General features: G+C 38.1%; 1 protein-coding gene and 2 long non-coding RNA genes across 3 annotated transcripts in view; all 3 read right to left on the bottom strand.

Moving 5' to 3' along the window:
• Nucleotides 1–14,847, bottom strand: part of LOC145769640 (thioredoxin reductase 1, cytoplasmic-like) — a 36,650-nt gene that overhangs the window by 2,732 nt on the left and 19,071 nt on the right. Inside the window, exons 6-12 of the mRNA XM_082581314.1 lie at nt 14,324–14,466; nt 13,581–13,696; nt 12,679–12,818; nt 1,532–1,604; nt 1,340–1,448; nt 754–827; nt 42–198 (exon numbers count right to left, since the gene is read on the bottom strand). Of these exons, the coding sequence (XP_082437440.1) occupies nt 42–198; nt 754–827; nt 1,340–1,448; nt 1,532–1,604; nt 12,679–12,818; nt 13,581–13,696; nt 14,324–14,466 (812 nt within the window). The remainder of the gene's footprint in view (nt 1–41; nt 199–753; nt 828–1,339; nt 1,449–1,531; nt 1,605–12,678; nt 12,819–13,580; nt 13,697–14,323; nt 14,467–14,847) is intronic.
• On the bottom strand, nt 6,932–7,659 carry LOC145769652 (uncharacterized). Its single transcript, XR_014289032.1, has 2 exons — nt 7,569–7,659; nt 6,932–7,292 (listed from the first exon to the last, which is right to left on the bottom strand). It is a non-coding gene; the product is annotated as an uncharacterized LOC145769652 (long non-coding RNA).
• On the bottom strand, nt 7,960–10,416 carry LOC145776336 (uncharacterized). The gene is made up of 3 exons (XR_014290204.1): nt 10,392–10,416; nt 8,730–8,883; nt 7,960–8,215 (listed from the first exon to the last, which is right to left on the bottom strand). It is a non-coding gene; the product is annotated as an uncharacterized LOC145776336 (long non-coding RNA).

Genomic DNA, 14,847 nt, shown 5'->3' with positions numbered 1-14,847 from the left:
TTTACGTGGTAAACTGTGATGCCTCCGCTTTGTGGGCCTACCTTTTCTTTAGAATCAGAATACAATCTTCTTGCTAGCAAATAGCCGCCCGCAATGGCTGTGGGCGTAAGCTCAGGTCTGTTTAGAGCGTTGTCACCGATGCAATAGATATTCGGAACTGCTGTATGTTCATACTCGTCCACAAATATCTTTCCGTTTCTAAAAACAAGTTTGGTGAATAGAAACAAAAATAAAAGAAATACACAAATAAGTTAAGACAATGGTGGCGAAGTCTAGGTGGCATGTCAGTGCCGCCCAGTTTTCTCCAGAATAAGTCCACTTCGACCAGCGACGTTATGTTGAATTTTTTCTCTGCGGCTGAGAAATTTGACATACTATAAAAATGTTAAGACACTTCCCTAGGTACAACATATTTCTGTGTGCCTCTGCCCAAAAACGTGATTACAGAGCTAAAGTAACTAAACGTTTTTGGTCATTCACCATATTTTTCATTCACTAAACGACTTTTCATTATTGATTTAAAAATTAGGTCGTCTGCAAAACGCCTTCACTATCAAGTAGTAAACTGAATTCTTCAAAGTTCAAAATGAAGCTAATTACATGAAAAACTTTTAGAAAAAAAAGCATTTTCTTTTCATGTAACCAAGCATCCTTTACATTTACAGCAAACCAAATAAAAAATGGTACACAGCACTCGTCGTCGATCGACATAGATGTCTATATCAAAACAGTCTCTTGAAAACTTGTACTGACTTGTTGGGCGTGATGCCAATGTGTTCTAATCCCAAAGCCTTTGTTGATGATATCCGGCCAATTGCAAATACAACCTAAACAACATGTGACGTAAGGAGAATTTTTTGAACTAACTTTGTTCGGTTCTTTTTTTCAATCACTAGACCAGACGCAGTCAGAACCGACTGAAGTAACTGAAGAGTCCAGGTGCAAAACGATCAAACTACCAAAACCAACTTTTCGAGTAAACTGAAAATTAAGTTTGAGATTGAACGTTTGGTGGCTGAACCCTGTTAGCCTTATTTTGAGATATATTGATCGTTTTGCCGCAAAAAAAGATGCTACATAAAGCTAACATGTGACGTAAGGACAAGTCAAAAAAGCTTAACCTCACCGGCGTCAGGTGGAGAAAGTTTAGCATAAAGTTTTATTAAAACATTAGGCTACGACACGGGGCCACTACCTCTCATTAGTCTGAACTCTGAGTATTTATACTCAATGTAACTGTCATGTAATTGTAATAAATTTTATCATTCTTTGTCATCTTGAATTAAATGCAAAACATTCATCGATTATACAGTATTTTCATCAAGTCCCACAAACATACCGTATTGTACTTCTCCGAAAATTCTTCATTTGATTCCAAATTTTCGGAGGTAACTTGGAGCAAACCAGGTTCTCCTTCTGATATTTCTTCAATTTTTAAGGGCACACACCTGTCAAATGTGACACGACATTAAAAAATACAAGAAAATAAAAGTAAGCTGACGTACAGACAATTTTAAAAAATGTTATAAACCTTTTCAATATCGTTATTCTTTCATTCTTTTCGAGATGTTCTCCGATTTTGTTTGCCATTTGTTGATCAAAACCTGAAAATATATGGAATTTGTACAATGTAGGGGAGATGTGGGACCTGTGGACCACCGGGACCTTTGGACAATGACACTTTTCTCAAATACCAAAGGGGACTGAAAATTAAAACTTAGCTTAAAATGTTTACCTTTTTGATTGGAAACCCTTTACTTGTCCAGATCAGGTTTACCTGCAGTGCTTAAAGTTTCATGGCAGAAAATTTGTTTTGACAGCATGAAAGTAAATATTTCGGATACATTTCAAACTTAACTAGTTCAAAAACGTAACAAGTATTTTACATATTTCTGTTTTCTAGTATTAGCTGCTAGAATTTGCGTTACGAGTTAGACGGAAAGTTGAATTTAAGTGCAAGTTCTTCTGATTTTTTTTAGTTTTGTAAAAAATGGCGGATTGGGGGACCGTTGGACCATTTAATCAGGCTAGCTTTGGACCATTGTCACAATCAATGTGCAAGGCCTCGCGTCGGGCTGCTTTGCGTCTTGACAGAATGTGCTGTTTTCATTGTGGAATTTTGAGCGATGTGTTATTATCGGGTATTGACCTGAAGTAACCTTTGAATCAGAAATCTGTATTATGTAACGTATTTCTAGAATCGTCTGTAAGTATGCAACTCTGGAATGTTCTGTTGTTTTTCATGATTTCTGAGCGTCGTTTGTCACGACGTCATAAGGATGTTTATCAGTAAATGTCCGATTGCGAAATATTTATTATGTAAGAATCTTTTACCCTACGTGACATTCTTTAGACTTCTTTAAGCTTCTGCTTGTTGACATTTATTGCAACTTGACAGAACAATGAGTGATGTGACATTACGTAACCTTCTCAATGTTACTAGACCGAAACAACCTTCTATAAATAGTGGTGTAGTTTGCGTAATGTATTATTATTGAGTTGATTATGTGATTATGGGAGTTGTATTATGACGAGTAGATTATGAGAGTTGTGTTATGAGTTGTGGATTGGTAGTTGGTGCAGAAATTATTGTTGATTGAGAGTTGAAGTAATCGAATACAAGTAGATGAGAATTGGTGCTGATATAAATTGTGTTCGAAATTAGAGTTATTTGAGAAGCCGTTCGTTAAAGTCCTTCAAGAAGTTAGATTATCATTTCACTAGTAGAACCATTCGACATTTAATTGACTGCTTTTCGGTTTGACCCATTAAACTACGTCATTGAACCTTTCCAAGTCTTTTTTCTGGTAAGAGATAGAAAGAAATCGTGACATTCTGGGGGCTCGTCCGGGAATACCGAAAAACCGAAGAATACCGAAAGATTTATTGAAAGAATAATAAATTAACAACAAGCTGTCAAGATGGCGGATACCGTCAAACATGAGATGATTGAAGACTTAGGGAGCATGGCTGAACGAATGGGGCTGAGTGACAATGAAAAGTCTCAGTTTGTGATGGAAGAGTATCACAAGATAATGGACCAAAAAGCTCAGCGAGAAGCTGACGAAAGAGAAGATAGAAGAGTTGCTCGTGAAATAAGGAAAGCAGACTTGAAGCTGAAGAAAAACGAGCACAGCGTGAAGCTGAAGCTGAAGAAAAACGTGCACAGCGGCAGTACGAAGCTGAAGAAAGAAGAGCGCAATATGAATTGGAAAAGTTAAAACTCGATATAGAAAGACAAAAGCTGGATTGGTGAGCGATCTAATTCTACTAATGATAATGCTCGAGATGTTATTGTGGCGCAAGTTAGACGTCCAGATTTGCCATCATTTGTTGAAGAAAAAGATGAGTTGGATAGTTATTTGTTAAGATTTGAAAGATATGCTACAATAGCCAAATTGGAGAAGTCGACGTGGGCTACCCAGCTAAGCATGTTATTATCGGGACAAGCTCTTGATGTATATTCAAGACTTTCGCAAGAAGAGGCCATGAACTACGACGGATTGAAGTTAGCTCTGTTAAAGCGATACAATTTTACTGAGCATGGATACCGTCAAAGATTCCGTGAGGCAAAGCCTGAACAACACGAAAGCCCGGGTCAATTTATTGAACGTTTAAGAAACCTTTTGTTAAAATGGTTTGAACTTTCGGGGGCCGAACAATCATTGGACGGATTGGCAAACCTTATAGGTAAGGAACAATTCATAGATTCATGTTCAAAAGATCTGTCTGTTTATCTAATGGAGAGAAGTCCAAAGACTCTAGAAGACATAGCCAGTGTGGCGAAACAGTATTTAGTTGCCCATGATGAGAAGTTGTCGACCGAAGAGATGTTGTCATTCGATGATGACGAGGAGCAAACAAATAATTCTAAAGGAGGTGCGGTTCCAAGAGATGCACGTTGTTTTAATTGTAATGGCTTAGGTCATAAGGCTGTTAACTGCCGGAAGAAGACTAACAGAAATCATCAGGAATCGAGGAAGTGGTGCAATCGTTGCAATAGGCAAGGACACGAAGCGAAGGAATGCAAGGACAAGTCGTTTTCCCTATCCAATCAGTCTGGAAAAGATAAAGACACGGACGTTTATCGATGCGGTTGTGCGTTAATGATTCCTGAACCCACGCTTGGGGAGGAGAAACCGGATGAAGATGTTTGCGAAAAAATAATACCTGAAGATTACCTGCCAGTAGTGGATGGAACAGTTGGAAACAAAAAGGTAAAAGTTTTACGTGATTCTGGTTCTACGGGTATAATGGTGAGGAGAGAGTTAGTAAAAGACAGTCAGTTAACGGGAAAAACTGGAATTGTGATGTCGATAAATAACACTTCAATCCAAGGACCGTTAGCGAAGGTATATATCGAAACTCCGTATTGTAGTGGGACTGTGAAAGCATTATGCTTGCAAAACCCTTTAGTTGATCTTATAATCGGAAATGTTATTGAGAGAAATTCTGAAGTTACTTGTTATTCTTGTGGCAAGAATGGTCACTTTGCTCGAGATTGTTCTGCAGATAATCAGCGACGATCTCACGGTCATGGATACAACGAGCGCGAAGAACCGAGGAGCAGAGGCAGGCGACGACCATTTGGAGTTTGCTATAGATGCGGTAGACGCGGACACTTCGCCAGGGAGTGCGTTGCTGACGGCGGACATTCGGAAAACAGACGTTGCCGTGACAACCACTGCTACCGATGTGGGGAGATTGGACACATAGCCAGGAGCTGTCCTTTTGATGAAAAGGCTTGCTACAACTGTCATAAAGAAGGTCATCTCGCCAAGGACTGTCCGGAGAGGAGGTGTTTCCGATGTAGGAAGATGGGTCATCTCGCTCGCCGATGCACTGAAGTTGTTGAGGACGTTGGAAACTTTCACAGAAAACGTGACTATTGTTTTGAGAAAAGCTATCGTTGGTAGATCATGCAACGATGGACTTATGAGAATTGATTTATTGAGTAATTAATTGTTTTTGTAATATGTTTTGTATTGATTGTGTTGTTATATTGTTTGCAACAATATTCTAAGGGGGGGCGTATGTCACAATCAATGTGCAAGGCCTCGCGTCGGGCTGCTTTGCGTCTTGACAGAATGTGCTGTTTTCATTGTGGAATTTTGAGCGATGTGTTATTATCGGGTATTGACCTGAAGTAACCTTTGAATGAGAAATCTGTATTATGTAACGTATTTCTAGAATCGTCTGTAAGGGCGCGTTCACACTATAAGAAAACATCGTGGCAGCAACGCGAAGCAAACGTATGACGAGAAAAAAAAGTGTCTACACTACAGTTATTTCAGTGCAGGCAAAGCAAAACGAATACCCATGCCTTTATGACGCAACAATGCTTTTTTCAGCTGTTGTAAAAATTGTTTGATCAGTGTCACGTCACTTGTCAGATCATCACTGCAGTGCTGTCACGGTATTATTGCTGCTACTTTTATTAAACTTGGTTAAGATGCACTTTCACAAGGTGAGAAAAGCTCGAAGAAAAGTTATTCTATTGCAAATGTTGCATGCTCTGGAGCGTGCACAGAAAAAGAAGAAAGAGCGGAAATATTGGGTTCACCCTATTTTGCAGAAGAGAGATAGTGAAGGTAAGAAGTTTTCATTATATTTTAATGGTTGTCTAATGAAAAACTACACGTGTTTTCACTGTTGGTCTATGTAGTAGCCTATGACAACCTAAATGTTGCAGGTGATTACTGCAAACTGGTAAAGGATTTACGAGATTTAAGGCGGCCTCACTTCTTCACTACATTTCGTATGACACCTGAAGTTTTCGACATACTGGTTGAGAAAGTGGGTCCTTTAATCAGGAAGCAACACACGCACTTACGAAAACCCATTTCTGTGGAAGAAAGAATTGCTGTCACCCTCAGGTAGCATAATTTAAAAGTCTACAAAACATTTAGTAGCACAGTAGTCTATAGGCTAACACTTGCTAACATTTACAGACAGACTTTCTTAAAAATAAACAATCCGGCAAAGCCCATTTGAAGTTAAGAAGAAGTTCTTTTATTTTGCATCATCAGCACATGCGAAAAAACAAAACAATACAAGATTACAAGTTGATTTATGTTGCTTGTTTTGCAGATTTTTGGCTACTGGTGACAGCTACTTCACAATAGCTTCAGCCTACAGAATGAGTAGGGCCATTGTGTGCCAGATTGTTCCAGAAACTTGTCGAGCCATTTGGAATATTCTGAGCCCTGAACTGATGCATTTACCAACTACCTCTGAATGGGAAAAGATTGCAACAGATTTTAATTATTTTTGGAATTTCCCTCACTGCGTTGGTGCCGTAGATGGCAAACACATCGTCATTCAAGCACCACCAAATTCAGGGTCATCGTTTTTCAACTACAAAAGAACTCACAGTATTGTGTTCATGGCTGCTGTTGACGCTCACTACAATTTTGTTTTCGTCGACGTCGGGTCCTACGGGCGACATAGCGATTCTACTATATTCGCTCAGTCTGAATTTGGAAAACTATTAATCAGTGGGCAGCTTGGACTTCCAGCAGATAAACCGCTACACGGTACAAACCAACCATCAATGCCGTTTGTATTTGTAGGAGATGAAGCTTTTCCCCTCAGTCAAAACTTGATGCGACCCTACCCTGGTTTAGGCCTATCTCATGATAAAAAAATATTCAACTACAGGCTGTCGCGTGCGCGACGAATTGTAGAAAATGCTTTTGGCATATTAGCTTCAAAGTTTAGATGTTTTCGTCGTCCTCTTCTAGTTGCTCCTACTTCTGCTGATGCAATTGTTAAAGCAGCCGTTGTTCTTCACAATTTTCTCCGACGTGAGTGTGGTACACAATATCAAAGTCCGAATTCTACTCATCATGAAGATAGGAATGGGACCGTGCACCTAGGTGAATGGAGAACGGAGGGCATTTCTCAAATGCGTCGCATCGGAAGACGAAGCTCATCTGAAGCCATCAATGTACGCGAATCTTTCAAAGATTATTTCAGTGACGTTGGAGCAGTTTCATGGCAAAATGAAAAAGCTCTGAGCACTACGTAGCTTAAGATGAATTGTAGCATGAAATAACCATTTTCAAGTGTGTTTCATCACAATGTATTTCAATGAAAAATGTAGAAACTTCAGAAATGGCACACTCATATAATAGGCTACTAGTTACAATGTAATGATTCCACTTGTTGTGTGTACTTTTTAACCAGCTCCATCACTTCGTTTTGGAAATTCATCCTGATTAGTTTTGGCATTTGTCTGGCCTCTTTAGCTACAAAGTCAAAGAAAGAGCCGGTGGAATCATGTTCTTGTTCTGCAAAAATGAAAACAGATACATTATAACAAATTGTGTTAAATTATTTCATGTGCTTTCAAACTTGTGTGAAGTTCTCGAGGTTGCAATGCCAGTTCAGTATATTTGTATTTCTGACCAACAAAGCAGAAAAATAAACTTCATATTTATAGCCGGGGTCTAGCTAAAAGTTGAGTAGGCATACTGAATAGAAATTAACTACAGAACATTTTGAAGTTTATTATGGCAAAGAAAGGTAGGCTATTGTAGTTTCAAAACAGCATAAAGTTTGGTTACCTGCTTCCTTCTGTATGTCTTTTAACTCCTTCATGCAAAAGCTAGCAATGGATGTCGTACAATCGCTTAATTTGCGTTTGCGACCGCCAGTTCTTTTCTTAGTACAAGTATCTGTGACAGACGTAAAGCAATATGAAGCCTAAGCTATGACATGTTTGGTTTTTGAATTTTTATCCTCAGACTGACAAAGCCTGAATATGTCCGTTTCGCATACTTGTAGACTGTAGAGGCTTTCGCTAAAACGCACACCCCGAAAACCGAACCGGCGCCGCTTGATCTTGAGTCGGGTGCTTAGTCACTGACATCTGTTAACAGGTCCATAAACACACACAACATAACCCACAAATGATTTGCAATGAATTCAGCATTTACAGGCGTAGCCTACTTCCGCTTATTTACCTGAACTCATACGCTGGTTCAATGAAATTGGCGGTGATTCTACTGAATCAAGCTCGTTGTCCTCAAGAGAAAGAGTGACATTTTCATTTGGAGCATCCGATGATTGGCTGTTGTCTAGCAATGAATTAAAAACTGACTGAGTGTCAGCTTGTATGTCTCCAGCAATGTGGTAGTCAGCTTCATTTTCTGTAAGAGGTGATTTTTCTTGAAGCTCCTCTGAGATTCCAAACGTCAGATTTGAAGTAGTTCTGTGAAAACATTTGTATACTTTCAGTGCCATGGGTATTTGGGTAAGGCTATTCGAAACAAAAATATTTCGTTTCGAAGCAAAATTCCTTTTCTTGATTTCGTTTCGAAATAATTTCTGAGTAAAGAAATTCGTTTCATTTCGAAATCCAAGCCATTTCGTTTCGTTCTGTGTTCGAAACGAAATATACAAGAGTTTGGAAATATAAAAAGTGCCAAAAACTCATACATCAAAGTGAATTCGCATTAAGGCTGTTCGAAACAAAAATCCTTTTCTTGGTTTCGTTTCGGAGCAAAAATCTTTAAAAAGAATTTCGTTTCGAACAGCCTTAGTATTGGGTATGCAACAAAACATTTCAGTGATATAGCAGGCTTATCCTTGAGCAATTAATTTTCAGTTATGGCAACATATGTTTGTATGAAATACATATTGATTGAGAGAAATGTAGGCTACATACAGGTACAGATTGATTTATTTTGCACCACATAGGCTAAGCAATGCCTGAAAATACTTACTTTCTATATGCCATGACTGGGTCAAGAAAACTCATAATGTTGAGCAAACTCCACGGCTTGCTAGTGGCAGCTGCATCGCCAGATCAAGGGATTTTTTTCCTTATTCGTCTGTATTTATCCCGAAGTGATTTCCACACTTTCGAACAGTCTGAAACTAAACAAGCATATTTTCATCTAACATGATACATATTAATGACTTGTGTATGACACTGAATTGTCTTGCATGTTCGGTCCTGTAACAGGCTACCATGAACAGTTACATGGCTAAAAAACAAGTATCCCATCAAGCAAAACATTGAGTAATACGGTGAATCTGATATGTCTCTTAACTAAAGTAACTGTGGTTACTCAATGTTAGGAAAAATGCAGATGATAAATTTCACTTGGATCCATGTATCGTAGGATGCAACCAAACGAATGAAACTAGTAAATAAAAACAGTCAAGTTTGGTAAGTAACTAAAATTTATTTAAGAGCTTTTGCCACCAAAAATGTCAGGGTTATTCAAAGAGAATATGTTGTATATATTTGAATAAGACTACTGGTAACCTACTGATGAAGCTGTCTTGATGGAATCAAAAGTGAAAGTTCTAAATCTAGTGCAAGTTCTACATTTTAGCGAAAGTTTTAAACAAAAGTTTCTGGCGAAAGTTCTAAATCAGTGGTTTTCAACCTTTTTTGGATTGTGCCCGGAAAATAAAAATATTCAATAAAAGCATATTTTATGCAAAATTGAACTAAATTTGATTCATACCGACAACCAATCTATGGTGTGTCTCGTTTTTCCGTGTTAACGCAAATTTTTGAAATAAATACTGCGGGATAAAATATTAATGTCACCATTATCTGAGATGCAGTCTTTTTGTATACGAGGTAGATGCAATCTTTTTGCGATGTAATGACTGCTTTTATTACATTCCACCAATTATTTCCATTTCTTATCAAGCTAGGCTAGAGAAAAAATACTGAATAAACTCTACATTTTCACCAGTTGAATGTATAGCAATCTTTCATGCATTTATGGAAATCAGTTTCAGTGAGATGGTTGGTGCTTCATTTTTTTACAAGCTTGTCAATGTTTGAAATTGTTGCTAAAAGTATTTTATTTTCATACAAAGTACACACTGAGGTTTTTCAATGTCTTTGAGAACAATACTGACAAATCCATATTTGGCATAAGATTCCAAATAAGCTCGTATACAAAAAGACTGCATGTCAGATAATGGTGACATTAATATTTTATCCCACAGTAGGCTATCTAACATAATCCTCAAGCAGTGCTTAGCATTGGACTAGACACTGCATCCCCAATGTGACATACATGTAGGCTACCAAGGGAAACATATACCGATAGGCTACAATTTCTTAATCATTTTGTTTATCTGCAAGGTTTCAACAACATAGGCCTAATTAAAAAGAAATTCTTTTGTGGCAGTCTAAAGAGGTCTGGGTTATGTTGGTTTAGATCTCACATTGTTATTATGCACTTCAAATACAATAAACTACGAAAAGCAATAATAATACTCTAAATATACCCCCAAAAACACTTTTACACTATGTTATATTCGGGTGGTCCTTATATGTAGTTATAATTCAAAAGTTAGCAAATAAGGACCACTATAATATTATACAGTATACCGGTACTAGGTACTACAAGACTCACCATCAGGGCAATTACATTGAGCCGCAACTTGCACCCAAGCGTTCTCACGGCTGTTGTGGTTGTGGTAGGACTGTGTCTTCAAATTCCAAAGACATGAAAAGTCCTGTACGGCCAAAATTAAAGTTTCCAATTTTTGGTCGTTGTTGAAAAATGTGCTCATTTTTTACTGAGAGTACCGTAACAACTAGTAGGGCTAGCTGCAATAATGTTATGATCTAAATGATACCCTTTCTAAGTTACTGTTCTAACTACAGATTCTAACTAAAATAATTTGGATATATTCCTGATTCACTGGTCATGAAACTGAGCACTTTGGGTACAAGCTTGCTGTCCTAGGTAGCCTAACCATACTCATTTTATAATAATTTTCCTTAACTACTGTCCTAGGTCAAGCCAAAATAACTTACTGAGACCCAGCAATTGCCTTATCTGCTACAGAAACTTTCCCAGGCTATTTAATATCCCTGCACAACTACCAGCTTCAAACAGGGTAGTTGTCCAGACTCCAGCCTAAGCGAAGCAGACACCCGAGACTCAGAAAATCAACTTTCGAGCCAAAAACACGCATGACGCCACGCAGAAACCAAGCGCAGCTGAGCAGAAAAAACGCTCAGGATCGATCTTTGTCACACGCTCACTTTGTGAAACTGAAGCAAAGCAACCGCAAGTGAGTGACACCAGGCGACAATAAAACAAACAAAAGGTTCGCTTTGCTGCGGCGAAAATAACTGTAGTGTGACCGCGCCTTAAGTATGCAACTCTGGAATGTTCTGTTGTTTTTCATGATTTCTGAGCGTCGTTTGTCATGACGTCATAAGGATGTTTATCAGTAAATGTCCGATTGCGAAATATTTATTATGTAAGAATCTTTTACCCTACGTGACATTCTTTAGACTTCTTTAAGCTTCTGCTTGTTGACATTTATTGCAACTTGACAGAAAAATGAGTGATGTGACATTACGTAACCTTCTCGATGTTACTAGACCGAAACAACCTTCTAAAAATAGTGGTGTAGTTTGCGTAATGTATTATTATTGAGTTGATTATGTGATTATGGGAGTTGTATTATGACGAGTTGATTATGAGAGTTGTGTTATGAGTTGTGGATTGGTAGTTGGTGCAGAAATTATTGTTGATTGAAAGTTGAAGTAATCGAATACAAGTAGATGAGAATTGGTGCTGATATAAATTGTGTTCGAAATTAGAGTTATTTGAGAAGCCGTTCGTTAAAGTCCTTCAAAGAAGTTAGATTATCATTTCACTAGTAGAACCATTCGACATTTAATTGACTGCTTTTCGGTTTGACCCATTAAACTACGTCATTGAACCTTTCCAAGTCTTTTTCCTGGTAAGAGATAGAAAGAAATCGTGACAACCATGGTAATTGACAGTGCCAGTGCCAAGACAGAAGATACTGCCAGTGCCAAGGCAGAAGATTTGTTGTTGGTCTTACCACAACCAACACCATTGTCCACAAAGCGTTTGGCGTGATTTTCAAGTTCGACATAGACTTGAAAGAGTACGGTATGGATTGTGAACGTGACTATATTGGGCAGGATTTTTTTTAATTTCCCAATTTGTAGTTTTCGTTTCAATAAAGTTGTGTTTCGTTTTTGTTCACAGTTATAGCATTGATTGAGCTTGTTCAGTGGAATGTAGGTGCAGTGATCCAAAGGCCCCACTAGGACGGTCCAAAGGTCCCTACCCCTGGGGACCTTCGGACCAAAATACTGCAACATTTTAAGCAAAAAAATCACCGAATAACATCTTTTATCAAATTAATTTTAATTCCAACATTAACAATAAAGCTTTAAATTCATTTGAAACCTAATTTCATTCCGTGTTGAAGCGAAATAAACTCGTCAGACAAAAAAGATCAAATTTTGGCCCAATGGCCCCACATCTCAGCTACAATTGTACATACACTAATATTTTTTTTTATGTCGTATACAAATTAGTTTCCGGTGGTTGAAGATTTAGTGGACGGGAAGGCAGAGAAACTTCTTATTCACGTTCAAGCATATGATTAAGTGTCTTGCCAAAGATCAGCTACTGTCGATCCGACATCTTTCAGAATTCAAACCTCGATAGTGTAGGAAGTCACAGTTTCGTGTATTTCCAATCTTGTTTTAAGAATAGGTTATTCTTGAAACAAACTTGGAAATTGGAGCAAATTTTTTCTAACCCTTACAAGTTAACTGGAAAAACTGTAGACCTACTTCGACAAAGGAGAATTAGGTTATGGCGACTAAACCAACACTCACTTAAATTAAAAGTGATATCTTACCTCTCAAAAAGATAGACCTAACCATGATGGTAACATCAAAACCGATTGCATTTAAAAATCCGCCACATTCCAAAGCGACGTATGAGGCTCCTACAATCAACGTTTTTCCAGGGCAGTAAGACAGAGAAAACAAATCGTCACTGCAATGCAAAATTATCAATCAAAAACCAGATGCTGTATTTATCATTTTTAATAACAAGTGCGATTTCTGTATTTTCTGAAGTAATCGATGCTAATTCGTGCGCAAGTAGATGAATTGATGAGTTTTTTTTATTTGGATTATTGCATTTTTTCTGTAGTTGTTTGGTTTGTCGCTAAACTATCCTGTTCAGTGAAACTTAATTATTCCATTATGCCATCAACAGTCGGCTGCAAAAAGAAGGAAGGGATATTACAACCCACTTATTCATCGACTGATAGAAGACTTTCCAGACCATGCTAACTATGTAGTTCAGCCGAGGTTTAGCACTGATTAGTTTACAGTCTTTGCTTCACATATTTCCCTAATTGTCGAACAAAATTATAGGCTGAGCTTTCGAATACAATTAATAAACTTGGCACACACAGCAGAGAAATGAGCCAAAAGATTCCACACATTGAAGTTGAAAGCATCTCCGTCAAAACAAGCAATCCGGTGCAGTGCTTGTCTACTACACCACGATATAGTCATGTGTTGAATTTTCTATATTGTTGAAAAATTATGAAATACGGCCTAGCTTTCATTTGCTCTCTGTCAAGATTTTCTCACAGAAGCAACATACCGTAATGTTTTCTTGCAATATTCATTTGAGGGTGGAGCAACTACAATAAGATTCACATCATAAGTTACTCTGGACATTCCGTTACTTCCACTCTTACCCACGCACGCTAGTCCATTAACTTGTAGCATAAATCAGGTTTACCTTGTAATTCCATATTCCAGAGCACCAGGTATGTCCGGATATCTTGGTCTTTCTCCAACTGCTATTACGAATTTCTCGGCCGACATGTCTGTTGCTTTACCACGGCGATTGATGGCCTTGAAGGAAGGTAAAAGTTCAAAAAACGTTCATGGTAGTCTTGTGAGTAAAATTTAAAAAGCCTCTGTAATACTCATAGCATTTGCGGAAGAAAAGTATGGAAAGAATGCACCTGCAATTGTTGTTTCTAGAAATACTATAGATGTCTTGATTCTGTTATATCTATACTTTTAACGAAAATTAACCACTTTTAATTTTTCACATGATTATGTTGTACTGCATATGATGGTAAAGATTGGAATGGAGGTCATATGTCAATGAGATGGTATCAGACGACAACTTGCGTGGTCATCGTCTGAAATGGTTTGGACATATTGATTGCGGAATGGCCCGTTTCGGTGAGTCCGATTCGGTGAGTCCGATTCGGTGAGTCTGATTCGGTGAGTCCGATCCTTTAACGGAGGATTTTTTCAATTTTTTTTTAAATTATCAGGTACCGTAGCCTAATTATCATTGGCGTTTTAGGGTTAGGGGTTAAGAGTTAAGGTTAGGGGTTAGAAGTTAGGAACTCACCGAATCAGACTCACCGAATCGGACTCACCGAATAGTAGCAGGCCCTATTGATTGAACGAAAGCATGACAAGAATTTGACAAAGCGAGTCTGAAATGAGGTCTGAAAATATTACCTTTATAGTATGTTGATCTACAAATTCAGCCCAAGAATTGACAAAATTTATTTTGTTGTCGCGTAACTGTACTCGATAAGTCCAGTTTAAGGAGCCAATGTAATCCTGGATGCTTGCCACCGCGCGTTCCCAGCTCAACTTCACTGATAAGTAGAAGTGTCATTTTAAAACCTCTTCGTAACATCGATCGAAAGTTGTTCAAGTAAAGCAACAAAATTTGCCTAAGAAATGTTGTGAATACCAACAGCAAATTGTACGGGTTCAAAATATCAAGTAAATATAAACACTGCACGTCTTGTAAATAATTAAGAAGACAAGGATTACTTAAAATATCAAACGTACTCCTCACATCCGTCAACATCCACCTACACTTTTACAGTAACTAAACAAAAAGCTAATTTCTCGCATCGTCTTACTGGGGTAACTGAAAAGGTGTAGTGCAGGCGCTGACACCTTGTAGTCACCAACTCCGGCCTTGGTTCACTCTACTGTCAGATGCCCATGTCCGCCTAACTGACAACACG

This window comes from Aplidium turbinatum, chromosome 1 (genome assembly GCF_918807975.1).
Source record: "Aplidium turbinatum chromosome 1, kaAplTurb1.1, whole genome shotgun sequence".
Classification (NCBI taxonomy): domain Eukaryota; kingdom Metazoa; phylum Chordata; class Ascidiacea; order Aplousobranchia; family Polyclinidae; genus Aplidium; species Aplidium turbinatum.
This window is presented reverse-complemented; position numbering and strand designations above follow the sequence as displayed.